Genomic DNA, 16662 nt, shown 5'->3' with positions numbered 1-16662 from the left:
CCCCTTGTGGTCTTTGTGCACAGTCTTGTTGTTTTTAAGCCTTGATTGTTTTAGGCAATACCGGGGGTGATTTGACCTCCAGGCTAACTTGCTATGAGAGTCAGCTGTGTCTGCAGTGGGAGAGCTTCTGTGCTGCGGAGCTAATCTAGCATTTGCCTGAGGCTATTGGGCAAATGCCTCAGTGCAGGGTTTGGGCGGGGCAGGTCCCCGGGGATCTACAGGGCGGCGGAGGGAGCAGTTATGGCTGCTCTCAGTTCAGTCCCCAGGGGCTCTGCCTCACAGAGTCCCAGCAACCTCTGCAAACCTCGGAGAGAAAGCTGCCTTCGAGTTCCAACACAAGCCAGACAGTCCCACTTCTCCCGTTTGAGTCTGGGTCCCTAGAGACTTGCCCGGAACTGGAGCTCAGAGCCTGAGACTCCCTCCCAATTGAAAACAACAACCACGCCCTCAGCCGCCAACCCGCTCAGCATGCACTCCGTACCTTAGTATTTCACTTCAGCACTGCGCCTCCTCTGAGTCTGGGTATGATATTCTCTTTCCTCCTAGTTGTAGAATTTCCACTCAGCCAGCCTTCCTGTGGTTCTGGATGATGTCTGTTCCGTCTTTTAGTTGTATTTTTGAAGTGGTTGTTCGAGGCAGCAAACTCCGGTGTTAACCTTTGCCGCCATCTTGGTTTCCAACTGAAGCTGACTATCTAAAACATTGAGTTTTTTTGCCAGGCTGGCATGGCTTAGTGGTTGAGCATTGACCTATGACCCAGGAGGTCATGGTTCGATTCCCAGTTAGGACACATGCTGGTTTTTGGGTTCAATCCCCAGTGTGGGGCGTGCTGGAGGCAGCTCCAATCAATGATTCTCTTGGTGGGACGGGGGGGGGGGGGGGTGGAGGGTGATGCGGGGACAGGTCTTTCCCTTCCTCTCTAAAATCAATAAAAAATATATTAAAAAAATAAAACATTGAGCTTTTTCTCATGTTAATAAGTTTTGAAAAATGTGATTTAAAAAACATTGTGTGTAGTAATTTTAATGAGTTATGTTTCATATTTAGCATTAGTCTGTGTATGGTAAATGAGACACTTAAAAAAAAGACCATGAAGAATGCATACAAAATTAAGTGACTGATGTAACTTTACTTTATTAAAAGGTAGGATTATAGTTACTTTGGCTTTCACTTAAACGTGTTACTAACAAAATATGTTTATCTAAGTAGCCTATAAAAGGTTAAATATTTTGAGGAAGATACAGAACAGCGTTACAGGTAAAGAAATCATTGCTCCAAAAAAAGAAAACTTTAAAATTGAAGGGGTTAAATGTCTAGAAATGTGAAGGTTATTGTTAGGTTTATGAACATTCTAATTTTATTTCACCTGAAAATTTGAAGTCTATTTCCCAGGAATTTTTCATTTTGATCAGTGTATTCCAAGAAATAGGTTTATTATAAATTACAGAGGTTGTTCTTAGCAAAATACTTTTAAACACAAAGAGATAATTCTTTGAAATATTTTTCTCCTCAAGAAGAGATGGGAGGGGGTACCTTTGAATGCTTGGCAAGTTATATAGAATGGGGCCTTTGAGGTAGGACACTTCAGGCTTAAGAAAGTCTGAAATGGCCTTTAAGCAGCAGATTATTCTTTCAGTAGCCTTTATTAGGCCTCAGCCATTTTCTTTAGGTATGGACTAGGATTTGATGGCCATTTTCTTTTGGTATGGACCAGGATTTGATGGGCAAGATTAAATTCTCTTGGTTATGGAACATGATCTCTCTCTCTCTCAAATATGCTAATTAACCAGGACACCATAACAGGTTGACCGGATAGGAGGTTGTGTGTGCAGCGTCAGGGGCGGGGCGACAGGGGCCTCCGTGCACCTGCGCTGGGGGAGGGCCTGATCAGCAGTGGCCAGCTGCTTCAAGGGCCGGAGAGGGAGGCAAGGCTGGACCGGAGGGTGGGTGGCGTCGCACAATTTCGAATTGTGCTCTGGGCTCCTAGTATATCAATATTTGCTTGTCACTGTGGGTATTGCATTAAAGTAGCACCTGCAGAGTGGTTGGTGGATGTCACTGAAGGCTGACAGAATGAGGAGCAGGAGCCTTCTAGGCAGATGGAGAGTAGAGAATATTTTAAAAGAGGGAATAGCATGTGCAAAGGCACTGAGGTTTGAGAGTTCAGGTAATGAAGAGAATGTGTCATTTGCCATACATGCAGAACCTAAGCCAGCTGTCTTATGAAATGTTTATCATGGGATGTCATCAGGGTTGAAAACAAAAGCACCGCTAGTCAGTTTGTTGCATGGCTCAGGAAGCTAATGCAGAATAACTTTATTTTAAAAAATAGACACAGAAAAGATTTAAACCAGTAAAAGAAGCAACAAAATAATTAAACTGGTTTGAAACCCTTGCTCATAAACCTGTGTTTTTCTGATTAATTTCTTAGTATTACTTTTTAGAAGTGAAATGCTGAATTCCAAACTTTAAAAAATTGTTGGCACACATTACCAAGTGTCGCTTTCTAAAAATAGTTTATCAATTTATTCCCATGCTAGCAGTTCATGGGAGTGTAGGTATTGTCAAAATCAGAGGTTTGAAAAGGTGATCAGCCACTCTGCAACAGTGACCTGAGTCAGCGCTCCATTTCAGTGCTTTGCAAACATAGTTTTCCATTATTTATTCTTCTTAAGTAGGTAAAATGACCATCTTTAGATTCTAGTTGAATTTTACTTTATGCTATTGTAGCTTATGTTTTCAGAATAATCTCAATGTTGATAATCTTTTAACTTGGCCTCATCTGTTTATCTTTTAAAATTTATTACCTGAATCATTTTAAAATATATTAACAGCTAAAATATATTTTATCTTGTTTGATTTTATAACAAAATAATTAACAGTATTTATTGAACAAAAATTCTAATTAATTAACACCAAAGTTTATTATGACACTCTATATAGGTAGCACTTGCTATGTACCATGAATCCTTTTACATATATAATTGGCCTTAATTAAACCAACCATGGTTGTCCTTATATATTCATTTTGACAGATGAGGAAACTGAAGCACAGAGCACTTTTGGTGATTCTCTTTAAAGTTTATACAGTTGATGAGTAAAACTAGGATTAGAACCAGGCCACCTTGTCTGTACTGTACTGTGTGTGCTGTGAACCACCTAGGTTCTTAGTGCTAGATGTTTACCAATAAACCAGCTTTTTTTCTAATTAAAGAAGTCTGATGGAACATTGTCTTTTCTGATAGCTTTTTGAGTTTCCTGATTTAGGTGTAGCACCATTTCATTGATATTAGTGATTAAACCAAGTTTGTTTCACCAGTTAATATATCGTTACCCAGTCTAGATCTCCGTACTCTGTTCTTATAATTATTGGAATTATTTTATAATTGTACAGTGTGGCCTTGAAGTCAAGTTGGCTACAGAGTCAGCCACATGAATTATACAGTTAGTTGAGCACTGTTGGTGCTTCAGGAATTAACCAAACCTTTTTGGAAAGAGTCCAAGTCAGACTCCATGTGCACCTAATTCTGCTTGGTATATTGCCAGTGTATTAACGCTCATTTAAATATTCTAACAAGTAATGTTTGTTTATATTATGGCAGCGGCTGTAAAGTACCCACACTTCATTAATATTTTTGAAAGTCAAATATTAGCAGGCCTACGTCATATGATCAATACTATGTAATTCAGCTCAACTAACATATCTTTGTGAAAACATGACTAATGCAGTGTGATAATTAAAATTCTCTTATTTCCCATAAGAAATTCTCAGACTCCAAAACCTTATGCACTTCTCTCACACAGGGCAATCCACTGGACCCCCACCCTCCTTTATGCTAAGCATTTTTTGGGGGGAAATTATTATAAGTTGCAGAGAACTCATATGTTAAGGTGCTACCTTCGTAAGCAGTAACTTGTATAGGTAGCAGGAAATTGGAACTTTTGGAGGGACATCATGAATGATAAGGAATGTTCTATGCCTTGTTCCAACTCTGTAAGGCCTATCTCTCCTTTATGTGATGGGCCCTAGCTTTCAGTGTGCACTGGCTTCCTTGATTTGATACACGAATTAAACAAGGTCTTAATGCTTCTGAAGCAGTAGGTTCTTTAATTAATCAACACAGAGTACTATTAGATAGCCAAATTTGATTAAGGCATGCAAATGAATTGCTCTCTCATTTTATTTTAAGTCCTAGATTGGGGTTTGCTCCAGTCATATATTTTTAAAACATAAAGTGCATTCAGTGGGCTGCTGGAGGTGGCCTGGCTCAGAGGTAATGAAATGGCTATGCACATAGGTAGGTCCTTGATTCTGAAGCTATTACCAGCAAAAAAAGTCCTTAGATGTCCTGGTTTTTAGGTGATAATTAGGTGGAATGGCTGCCATGTACCTGGCTGGCATCACTGCATTTCTTAGGATAAGGAGATCCTTTCTAAAATTCTGTTCTCTGCGGAAGTAGCAATTGTAGTGCCTTGTTCTCTGGAATATTGAGTAATAGGAGGTCTTAATATATTTAAACATTTAGCTATTACAGTGATACATTGCTGGTGCACAACCAAAAGGTGACACCTGCTTTGGAAATTGATTTGACCTTAACTTGTAAATTTGAGTATTTGCATATTTAAGAATTTTCAGTAATTCCACTCCTAGGTATGTATCCCAGAGAAAGACTAGTACCTGCTTTCCAGGGGATAAGCAGAAGAAAGTTTGCAACATGGTTCGTGATAGCAATAGACTGGCAATACTTTAGAATGAGAGAATCAAAATAAATTGTGGAATATTCATTCAATGGAGTATGAGAAATAATAGTGAGAATGGATAGGTAAAGTGTAACCAAAATCATGGATGGATCTTAGTAACCTAATATTGAGCTGGGGGAAAAACAAGTTTCCTGGGACTAAACACAGTGTGATACTCTTTTTGTGACGTTCATTCATAATCAAGCATAATGAAATAAAATACTATTTAGGCCTACATATTTGTGCTGTACCTTAAAAAATAATTAAATGGGAAGGGGGAAGCACAAAGCTAATGTTTTAGTAATTTGGTTAGACTGTGGACTGGCAGATACTCTTTCATTTTTTATTAAAAAGTAAAACGGGGAAGACTGAAGTTGATAATATTGGAGAAGTCTTCATCTAAGAAATGGTACTTGTTCTGATCTTTGACCATTGAAGCTTAGCTACTGGTATTGTCAATCATATTAACTTGGAATAAAGAGATAGCGCTTGCCAGTCTCACCCTTTATATCCTCTCCTCTTTTCAGGATTTAAATAGTGAGGGTTGTGTGGCTGTTCTTAAACTGAACCTAGCTCTCAGTTTTATTGTGTATCTCCTCTTGGATGTTGTTAGTCTTTGAGGGTTGTTAGTCTGTCTGGTACTGTTGATATGTTCCTCTTTGGTAAACCAGTATTTTATCTAAACAGTCCAAAACCTACAAACCTTCATTGTCAAGAGCTTTCCACTCTCCTTCCTGACCCAGCCGCAGATCACAGGCCAGAGTTGGACACACTGAGCTATCTAACCATCTATTTTAGGAAATACCGAGAGCAATCAGATGCTAATAATAGTTTTGGGAGTAAAAACAGCCTGGGGCCAACATCCTGTTAGGTCTTGTCTTTTTTCATTTTAAATACCTCGTTACCATTTTAGTTAATGGGAAGAGGAAGCAGCGGTAAAGTCTGGAGAGTACTGCTGATGGTCTGTGCACGCTCCTGTCAGATGATTGGGGATAAGGACCCATACATCACCCTCAGGCTTCATTTCTGGCCACTTGTTTATGTCTTGTGGTTTCTACTTTCTTACTAATATTTCCCCAGAATTATCATACATTCAAATATCTGTCTCATATCTCCCTTCCACTTCTCTCATTTGGGTGCTTTTGATTAGTGAAGGCGCAGAAAGAGGAAAAAAGCCCAATAGTCATCCCTTAAATGTCCTTTAATTAGCTGTGTATGACTTATACTGCAGTGGGACACATGCCAAGCAGTTGTTCAACATGATAGGAATATACTGCTCTGGAGAGAAGTCAATGAGGCCTGCTCCGTGGGTTCGCACTGGACGCGGAAAGATTGCAGAGGGATTTTCCAACTGTATGTGTGCTCCACAGAGAATTGTATAGTGAGGTTGTTCCAGTGTGTTACTTGTCCTTGTCCCCAAAAACCACAGGATTCATGGATGGCCTTCTGTTAAGACTGTCAAAGGAACTGGCTCTGTGATCTTGTATAAGAACCCTATCTGTATGTGCCTCAGTTTACTCACCTTTCAAGTGGGGGATTCATTAGATTGTCCCTAAGGCCCTATCTATAATTCTGATTTATTTATTTATTTCCTCATCCAAGGATATTTTTCCATTGATTTTTAGAGAGAGTGGAAGAGAGAGGGAAAGACAGAGAAATATCGATGTGAGAGAAACACACATCGATTGCCTGGACCTGGGCCCTGGCTGGGAAGGAGCCAGCAACTGAGATTTGTGCCCTTGTCCTGAATCGAACCCAGGACCCTTCAGTCCACAGGCCGACACTCTATCCACCCACTGAGCCGAACCAGCTAGGGCAATTCTGATTTTAAAATGGTGGATACCAAGTAGAGATTAGAGAAAACCATCACCTACCTCCTGGTATTTTTTGTTTAGAAGTGATGCAGGTAGATAGGCCCTGGTGATTTGTTGGCTGGATGTCCTGAGCAAAGCTAACATCTGTCTTCAGTGGTTTGGGGAGGTCTAAATAACTTAACCTGTTTAAAGCCCAGAGGGGCTTATTCGTTGGTTAAATAACAACAACAGTAGCAAACTAAAAATAATAGTAAGCGGCATTCTTCCTCCAGTTCCCTTGGATGAATCTGTGAGGAGAATTTTTAATGTGTGGATTCTTTGAGGGTGATGCACCATCTTTCCCCCCCCTTTGGAAAAGAGTAGAGAGGAAAGTATGGGATGGTGTTCAGAGCATGTGTTTGGGATATTATAATTTCCAGCTGAAGTTCAAAAGCTTCAAAAGAATTGACTTTAAAAACCCAAAAGCTTATGAGATATGAAAGGAGATGCAAACTGCAGTTATCTGAGGCCAGGGAGCTGGCCAGCCTTGTTGGAGTCTTGCCTTTTTCACCCTTCTCGCAGCTGCCAGGCTACAAAGCCTGTTTTGTGAAAGATCCTCAAGAAACAATGAGGGAAAACAGCTTCTATTTTATTAGATTAGATGAATTTATGTGCCTGGGGGAGGGGTGTCCATGTGTTGGGGTGGGGAGGGCAGCTGTGGCCCATGTGGTCCTCACATAAGTAACCCTGGTTGCTGGAATAGCAGGAAGGTGGAGGGTGGGCTGAAGGAGGAGCATGTGGAAAGAGATTTCTGCAGTCTGTCTGGAGAGCTGCCCAGGTTTCCCAGCCAAAAAAACAAATAAAAATAAATAAAAGGCAAGTGCTGAATGACACAGATTATGATATTAAAAAGGGATGCCATTGAAAATGTGCCATGGACCCCACCATCCGTGGGGGTGGAGTGTGTGCATGAGTGGAGGCAGTGCTCTGACAGACTGAGCATAAGAAGTGTGGACTGCCCCCATCAAAGGTGCCCCCCACCCCACTCCCATGTCAGAAATCCTAAAATAAGGATTTGTCTACATTGCAGGTTGAGGAAATTGCAGGATGAGAAGCTAGTCACTCTTTTCCTTTTTTTTTTTAAATTTTAATTTATGGGGAGGGGGAAAAAGCCCCAGACCCCTCCTCTTGGGTATTAGATTCCCTCCCCCTCACATAAATAACCTCCTCTCCCTGGTGCGCGCACCCCCTCTCCCCTCCCCTGTGCCCCTCGGCTGTCCTATTGCTGCGCGGAATCTGCACTGCCGGAATCTGCACTGCCGCCTGCTTATTACGTACTGGGAGGATTGTTGACAAGTGCTCTGGAGCCTGCCTCTCCGCGCTTTTCCTTCCTCCCTCCCTCCCTCCCTCTGTCCTCCTTCCTCTCTGTCTCTCTGCAATGATCCGGCTCTGAGGATGGCTGCTCCACGGGTCTGTCAGGTGCAGTTTTTGGTGGCTTATCTTGAGGAACCTGGGATAGAAGGTCTGTTCCTATAAATAAAATAAAAACCAAATAGCTCTGTATTTGTTTCAGGCTTGTATGGCCTTTGTTGGAGAAATAGGCCTTTTGTGGGTTTCCCTATTGGGGTCCTGATTAATCTATTATGGATGGCAAGGTGCTATGTACATGAGTAAGTAAAAAGTGTTGTGATTTGCTTAATATTAATATTCTTTTAGCTTTGATATCCTCCCTAGGGGTAGTGGTGGTTCCTGCAAAGGCACTGTGGAAATTTACAAGAGAGAATTAATGTCGCTCTTAAAGCATTTAGCTCTGTTGACCATTTTGGTCAAATCTGCAGTTTTAGCCAGGCTTGCATGAATTTAGACATTTCTTTCTGGGGTCTGAATGCCATCCAGCTATGGCTGGTCCCTTTATTTTATTACCAATGAGTGTGATCATTTCCAGCATTTAAAAATAGATGTTTGCTTAAAGTTAATTAGTTCATCCTCACCATAGCTTTGGTTTTCTTTATAAACAGCATGATGGTTTTATTTCCCTTCAGACTCTCTCTTGTCCTCTCTCCTTGAAAGATAAAGGAAACTGAGGCATGTAAATAGATACTAAGTGATTATAGGTTAGACCTTAAAAGCTTTAAACTTCCAGTGCTCTCGATTATTCTGCCTTCATCATATTTGTGTTAATATATAAAAACACAAATGAATTTTAGGAGCCATTTATTTCCGATGCTTCATTATTTTTACAGATTTTGTGGCCACATGCTTGGAGCTCTGCTTTCTGTTCTGCTTCTATTCAATTTCAGCATTGGAAAGAATGGAGGCAGTAGGCCTCTCTGAACTTGTTTGGTGTCAGCAGATTTTTTTTTTTAATTAACTGATTAAAAAAAAATTTTACTTTAAATATAGCCCACTTAATCCTTTTTCATATTCGTCTGAAAAGTGGGCGTGCAGTTGATTGGCCTATGTGTGAATGAGGTAGTGAAGGTACTGGGAAACCTGCTCTTCCCAGTCATGCTACAGACAAAATAATGTAGAACTTCTATGGGGTCCACTTGTATTGTCTTATGGAATCAAGGCAGCCAGAGAGGTTTGGGAGTAAGGGTGTGACATTTACTTAGCCATCAATTATGATGTCAGTCAGGACACAAAGTATTTTGAGTTGTGCCTATTTATCATCATAGACTAATACACAAAACTATTAATCTGATGGGATTTGTTGATTTGCATTTAAGCAAGCTTCGCTCAACTTGGTAGAGGTTTGCTAATAATATTTGAGAGCCTGTTTCTTTGACTAACTTACATTTGTGTGGGTAAATGTAAGGATGGTGTGAAGCTTTAAAGATTATAAACACACACACACACACACACACACACACACACACATTGTCATTACTTAAAGGTAGGATAGCACTAGCTCTCTGATAACATCACTAGCTATCTCAGAACATGCTGTATATATGGAAATCTTCCTTTGGGAAGTGTTAATTCCATGATTTGTAAAATCCAATTTTGGCATGTCAGGTTATCTGAGCATAAAACTTTAAACATGTTGGTCTCATATTATGCTCTGCAACGATGCCATTGTTTTGTAGTTCATTTCCAATCAGCCCAACATTGTCTTTAATCACTTTTCTTCTGAATGTGGAAGGCAGTCTTTGACCTCTGGGGTGTTCAGTACTGGACCATCTGAGAGTTGCATGTCCTAGAGGACTGACTCTAAGGATTCCTGCTTTTGATGGAAATTAAAACTGGGTTGCCCAGGTGGCATGCACTTGACTGGTTTTGCCTGTATAAAATTAATAAGGTGTGGGGATGGCGATGGGTCTAGAGGAGTTATGATTGAATGCAAAGGAACTTCTCATTGTAGAGCAATGTGGATGTTTATATTTTAATAATAATTATTGTTCAAGTTACTGTACCTTTCCTGATCGTTACAAAAATCATGCTAAAGCTGAAGAATGAGTGAAAAGGAAGAGAAAGTGTAGAGGGAGGGTGAGACCTTTCCCCAAAGAAGTAAGAGAGCTGCACTCAAATGCACAGTATGTTTTGCTCACTGTGTGATCATCAGAGTTTCAGTAGCTTCTGGGCTGGTCCAGAAATCTTACCTAGAGATCATGGAGCCTTCCCACTGAGTGCTTTTTATATGGAATGAAGTTCAGCTGTTGACATTTTCCAGCCTCCTCTCCAGGACAGTGTTTTCTCTCCTCTTTTGACTCTTGGGAAGGACTTGCAAAGGAGAGATCTTTTGTCTTTTGATGATATTCATTCATTTGTGGTTGATACAGCTTGAATAGGGCTGATTTCCTGATAGCAGTAATCTGGTCACCTTTCCTGTGTGTAACTGTGAGTCCATTTGGGTGGGCTCTTTCCTTTGTGCCTGAAGGTGAGGCAATGCCTTCTGGGCTCCCTGTCCTCCCTGTTCTGGGCTCCTCCCTTCTGGGCTGTTTTCCTGCTTGACTCTCAAATTTAGCCATTTGCCTGATTCTCAAATAGGAAAAAAAGGGAGAGGATTAGATGCTTTTTTTGCTTACCCAGTGGCCCAACTTTTTCATGTTACTAATTATCACTGTGTCAGGTTGTTACCTAACACTAATTTTCAAAAAATTGAGCATGCGAAGGAAGGTTTAGAATCCCCAAGATTTTTGGGGGGAATAAAGGTTTGTCTGGTGGCTGTGAAGGGCTCCTATGGGATTCATTGAATACTTCTCTCTCTCCCCCACCCCTACCCCCCCATCAACCTACCTACTATCCCTTTGGGTGTTAAACTAACAAAAAAAACCCCATGTTTTCCCTGTGTCTTGGGACTCTTTGACCCCTGGCACTTTTTGGACTGCATTTTCTTGGTTGGAATAGGAAATCTCCATAGCTGATTTGAGAGTAGACAAAGGGGAGCCCAGGTCTGCTCAGGGGCCATTCTCCTGAGGAAAAGGGATAATTATTTTCAATAAGCTGAGGTATTAAACCTCTTTCATTTGCGCTTCGCTGACCATGAGTGTGACGGTGACATCATGCCTCACGATTGTCATTTGTTCCCAACCCTTTCAGCATTTTGATAAGGAGAGGATGTCAGTGGACCAGCCTGGGCTTAGCTTCGCTGACATCTCTGCACAGCTCACCCTCTTCCTGGAACCCTAGGACAGATGGAAGAGCTTAGCTGCTGACCCGAATATGTATAGTTGGGTTTAAACTCCATATTCCTGTTGAACCTGTGAAGCTGGCCTGAGCAGATTTTCCCTAGCATCCAAATGCAAAAAGCAAGCAACCCACTGTTTCTCTCAAAATTGGAGTAAAAATAGGTGTTTTCATTAGTAATGGCAGCAAGCTAGGCATTCTGACTACCTCAACCAAGGGGGCTGCTTTTATAATTTTTCTCTCAACTAAGAGGGCTGCAGCCAACCCCATCCCCCAACACACCCACTCAAGTACACACAGCTGCTGAAACGAAAGCTCTCTTTGGATGCTTGACTGTTTAATATGTAATGTGATACCTTGTCTCACAGTGACAGGGTGACAGACGGGCATTGGCTCCATAATACAGAATTACCTTTTGTGCATCCCTCCTACAACAAAGCCAAATCCATTGACTCTCCCTAATATGGTAATATGTCTGATGTGCTCCAGATGTTTTGGAAGCTCAGAACAGCTTCAAAGTCTCCTTGTTTTTCTTTTCTCTTTAACCCTTCTTTAAGCTTTTGTGAAATAGAAGCATTAGATTTTTCTTGGGTTTTATATTGTAATGAACATGTAGCTAATGAGAGGACTAGTGAAACGTCTTTGTGTCTAAAACATAATAAAATTACAAGGACTGTACATATATTCTATTTTTTTTCAGATATTAGTAAAGAATTACCTTCTCTATGAGTGTTTGTGTTCTGAAATCTGTGGCTCTCATCAGTTGCTTAGTTGAAATTCCTTCAGCTAAGGAACCTGGCCTCCTTTATGTTTCAATTTTCCCAACCCCTTTTAGGTTAAGGCAAAAGGGAGATCAAGAACAGGAATTCTTACTCCCCTTTGCTGCTGCTGTTCTAGGCGTAGAAAGAAGATGGTTTTAGTGTGTGGCCTTCTATCTTTTCATTTCTCGATGATTTGGAAGATGGGATGAAAAGTTCCTGAATCTGATGGCAGGGTTCTGTTGTATCTGATTTCCTTGGGGATCTCAGTTTGAGAGAACGGGCACTGCCATTGTGGTGGATGCTTGGTTTCAGGCCTGTGACGTGCTGCTCCTGTCAGCTGATGGTGACTGGCTGAGGTTACAGGCAGTCCCCAGGCTGCCTTTACTGCGTGATTTGGAATTTTCAGCTCATATTTATTGCTTTTGTCAAAGACAATAGACGCGGTTTAATTTAAGTTCAACCTACTGAATATTAATAGAGGAGAACAAATGCTAATGTGGGGAGACTGAATCCTTGGGCCATTCAGTTTCCTCTATTTAACCTCCTCTCCCCAACAAAGGTTTGTGTAGGCTGGGGGAGGGGTTTGGGAAAATAAAATCAATTTGTGTTTGAAGGAGGAGGGGATGCCTTTTCATCGTTTCTCATTTACTAACAATAATAATTTAAAAAATTGTTGGCAGGGCTTTGTTAGGGGGAGGAAAAGGCAGCACCTATTAACTCGTCTAATATTATAATGATGGGTATTCTGCCCTGTGGCATCATATCCCATCTTGCTGACCTGGCTCTTTTGGATTGGACAGGCAGTAGGATTTGGATGAAAACATTCAAAATGAAAGGGGGTAGTCAGTATATTGGAGATGTTAAAAGGGTGTGTGTGTGTGTGTGTGTGTGTGTGTGTGTGTCTGTCTGTCTGTCTGTCTGTCTGTGTATAGGTGTGTACAAAAGAAAAAGCCCAGGTTTATCCAACCATGTAGACTAAAAATAAATGTGACTGTTCTTTGTGCTGACATAACACAGGATGGTTTGTCAAATTGAAAAAGTCATTCATATGCAGAACTAGTCAGTCTCTCCCCATCCACCCCTCCTCCTATAAAAGCTCAGAAAAGCAAAGGTCCTTCAATTTGCATAACAGGCAATCAATTTCCTGGCCTAGGCCCCATTTTCCTATTCTGGAAAGTCAGTCCACAAGCTACCTCTCTTGTACTTGAGGTAATCAGTCATTGTTAATCTTTGGAATGGGGAAAATTTTGGAGCTCTTTGAAGAGATTAGCCTGGTAAGGGCTTTAGAACAATGGGCCCACTACTTTTATTTCTTTTAATGTAGCCCAGTCTTGCCTTAGTATTTCAGATCATCCTCATCTGTTTGCCTCACAATGAGCTCACATACAGTCCATTAAAATTCCCAATTTTTCATCAAAAATATTATAGTCCAGTTTCCCTGCATTTGTGCTTGGGCATTTGATTTTTTGAAGGGAAGAAACATAATATGCCTTTTTACACTGGAGCTTCTTGGATATGAACACTTTTCCCAGCCTGTTACTTACTAAAAGTCTGTATTTGTCATTAGCTGACTCTTATAGCTCTGTGATAGGTTTTGTAAGCAATCTTTTTTTCACTTCACAAATTAGTGATAAAAGGTAGCAGAATGCCCATACAGAACTTTGGAACTGGGTGCCTCACTGTGTGAGAAATGGCTCACCTGTCCAAATTTCAAATGATGGACTAGGAAACAGAAGCATGGCAAAAATGAGACTTTTAATAATGCTCTTGAGTGTGCACCCATTTTACAGGATCACAAGTGGGGCAAGGAACATAGCCTATTATTTAGATCCTCCTCCAGTTCCTCATTGGCTGAGTACTATTTGGTCACCTGTTTCCTAATAGGTCGCCTAGGTCTTGCTGTCTCCCATTGGGTTATTTAAAAAAAATGGGCTGGGGCCTTCTCTAGTTGCCTCTGCCTCCCTTTGTCTCTAGGCCCTAGGACTCGTGCTATCAGCCACATTAATAACTCTCATCCTCTCTCCCCATCCCCAATCTCTGTTTGCTCTGGGGAAATTCTGCAGCAGCCTGGCCACATGCTGTTTCTTTTCCATGAAGGTAAACCAGAGGCATGTTTCTTACAACTGTGAGTTGTATGGTCATAGTTTGTGCAGTATAATTGGTTTCCTGGGACTTAATTCACACTTGCCTAGAGCTTTAAAGTGTTTTAAGGCAACCAGGTCTCTTACGGTTTTGAACCTTGTGTTCTCCTACAATAGTGGTTCTCAAAAGATAGTTCCTAGACCAGCCAAAGCAACACCAGCGCCAGCTGGGAATTTGTTAGAATAGCATAACTGGGGTTGAGGCCTAGGGGACTGTTTGACAAAGCTCTCCAGGTGATTTTTACTCTTGCTCAAGTTTGAGAAGCACTACTGCTGTCTACACACAATCTACTGAGATTATTCTTGTTAGAAGGACAAGTGTATAGCTATCATTGAATATCAACTTTTCTCTGCTAAATCATTCACTCATTTGCTGCTTCCTCACTCAGCAAATACTTAAGGTCTAAGCGTAAGGCAGCATTTCTTCCCCACATTCACCTAGCAGCGTCTAGTTCTTCCTTATTTCCCCCTTGATCCAAATATATTTTCAGAACCACTCATCCATCCCTCTCCCTCCCTCCCTTCCTCTCCCTCCCTTCCTCTCCCTCCCTCCTTCTCCCTCCCTCCCTCTCCCGTCCCCTCTCCCCTCCCTCTCCTCCCTCTCCTCCCTCTCTTCTCTTTCTCTCTTTTCCCTGATGCATAAAACAGCACCAGAGGCATGGATGAATAGAATGGACACATAGATCTCCAAGGGGAGGAAGGTGGAGGGGACTGGAAGAAATTAACCAGAGAACATGTATGCTTAGCCATGGACATAGATAATATTGTTGTGACGGCCTGGTGGCGGGTAGATGGTGGAGGTTGAGTGGAGGGGGCAAAGGGAAGGGAAAATGGGGGACATCTGTAATAGTGTCAACAATAAATAGATAGAGAATTGAGATTCAAAAAACAAACAAAAAAGAACAAAACACCACACACACACACACACACAAAACACATCATTTCTTTTTACTCCTCCTTCACCACCACTGTCATACTGGTTTCTGTTTTGTTTTTAAGCATATTGCAAATTCCAGCTTTGCTCTTCTTATGCAGGTATTTATTGCAAGCTTGCTGGCTCCCCTGATTCATATTCATTGCCCTCCCCTATCACTTTATTTTGCCCGATTAGTGCAAAGTTTCTTCTTTGCACATACTACTAACTGGTACAACCATGTGTACTTGTCCATCTATCTCCTCTCATTGGAATTTAGATTTTGTTTGGGATGCCTGTATCCCTGGCATATATGTGGGCTGTTAAGGAAATGAATGGATGAATATATATTCCCTCCCTTCTTTCCTTTATGTACTATTGAAAAAATTGGAACTCAACCAAGGGTACACATATTTAGATGCGTATCTGCTTTTTTTTCTTATTAATTTTACATATGGTGCTATAACTAGAATTTTTACTATGAATTTTCCATACTTTCCAAGTGTGGCAATTCATTCATCTTGTCTTTTTTTTTACATATGCAACATATTATCTCCCTGGCCAGTTTCCTAAGTCAGTTATCTGTATCTTCCTACTGTTTGGGTGGGCTGTTTCGGGGGGCTGGCATCCCTCCTACCCACAATGTGACGTTACTAAAGTGCTCTAATTTAGTGTTGATATATAAAGGCGTAATTTCAACCCACACATGTAGTTTTAGTTTTCTAGAGCTACATTAAAATTTTTTTAAAAAGCAGGTAAGATTAATTTTAGTATATTTGATGTAATATATGCAAAATGTCAAGAATTAATATGACATTATTAATCAAATTTTAGTTATACTGTTTTAAATTAATAATGAAAATGTATTTCCTCATCCATGCTAGCCATGTTTCATATGCTCACTAGTGGCCATTGTAATGGCCACTGCTCTAATCTTTGAAACACCAGTCACAGTTCTACCCTTAGATTTATATACAGTTATGTCCCTTTTTTGCCTCAGTGCAAATCCCCACATTTCTCTTTCTTTGGGAAGTTGTATACATTTTCATTTCCATATTGTATTCATGACTCCCAAAGCCACATGTCTCAGTAACAGCTACAGGATTGTATTTACTGCACTGAATTAGATTTCCAACCTCATGTTATTACAGATAACTCTGAAATGATGTAAAAGTAGATAACTGAAGAAATGCATGCATAAACAGGTCAAGCCCCAGGGCTTTGTTGCAGTGTACAATGTTCTTTCAGAAAATTTTAACCAATATATAGGATGCTGTAATCTACATAGTGCAGTGATGGCGAACCTATGACATGCGTGTCAGAGGTGACACACGAACTCATTTTTTTGGTTCATTTCTTTGTTAAATGGCATTTAAATATATAAAATAAATATCAAAAATATAAATCTTTGTTTTACTATGGTTGCAAATATCAAAAAATTTCTTTACGTGACATGGCACCAGAGTTAGGGTTTTTCAAAATGCTGACACGCCGAGCTCAAAAGGTTCACCATCACTGACATAGTGTTGAGTGCAAATAACAGAAACCACTCTTTCAACCAAAAAGGGATCTAATACAGTGAATTAAGTGAATACCAAATTGGTGGAACATTTAGAAGAACCAAAATCAAGGGGTCACCCAGCACATTTGGCTTCGTTTAAAAGACAAGTACCATCTATTTTACA

At 40.7% G+C, this 16662-nt stretch overlaps 1 protein-coding gene and 1 long non-coding RNA gene across 6 annotated transcripts in view; one reads left to right on the top strand and one right to left on the bottom strand.

The window, feature by feature from the left end:
- The window catches only part of JARID2 (jumonji and AT-rich interaction domain containing 2), a 283368-nt gene that overhangs the window by 145498 nt on the left and 121208 nt on the right, over positions 1-16662 (top strand). Inside the window, exon 1 of one of the 5 annotated variants that reach the window (XM_015567802.1) lies at positions 7982-8055. The exons of the other annotated variants lie outside the window; for them this stretch is intronic. Coding sequence (XP_015423288.1) covers positions 7989-8055 — 67 coding nt within the window. The 5' untranslated portion in view covers positions 7982-7988. Of the gene's footprint in view, positions 1-7981; positions 8056-16662 lie in introns of those variants that run through there. 5 annotated transcript variants of the gene reach the window in all.
- LOC107184096 overlaps positions 1-16662 on the bottom strand; it is a 22206-nt gene that overhangs the window by 1279 nt on the left and 4265 nt on the right. Inside the window, exon 2 of the long non-coding RNA XR_001514917.1 lies at positions 6548-6550. This is a non-coding gene — a long non-coding RNA (uncharacterized LOC107184096). The remainder of the gene's footprint in view (positions 1-6547; positions 6551-16662) is intronic.

The sequence above is a fragment of the Myotis davidii genome, unplaced genomic scaffold, assembly GCF_000327345.1.
Source record: "Myotis davidii unplaced genomic scaffold, ASM32734v1 scaffold62, whole genome shotgun sequence".
Taxonomy (NCBI): Eukaryota; Metazoa; Chordata; class Mammalia; order Chiroptera; family Vespertilionidae; genus Myotis; species Myotis davidii.
The sequence above is the reverse complement of the archived record's forward strand: the minus strand, read 5'-3'. Positions and strand labels throughout refer to the sequence as shown.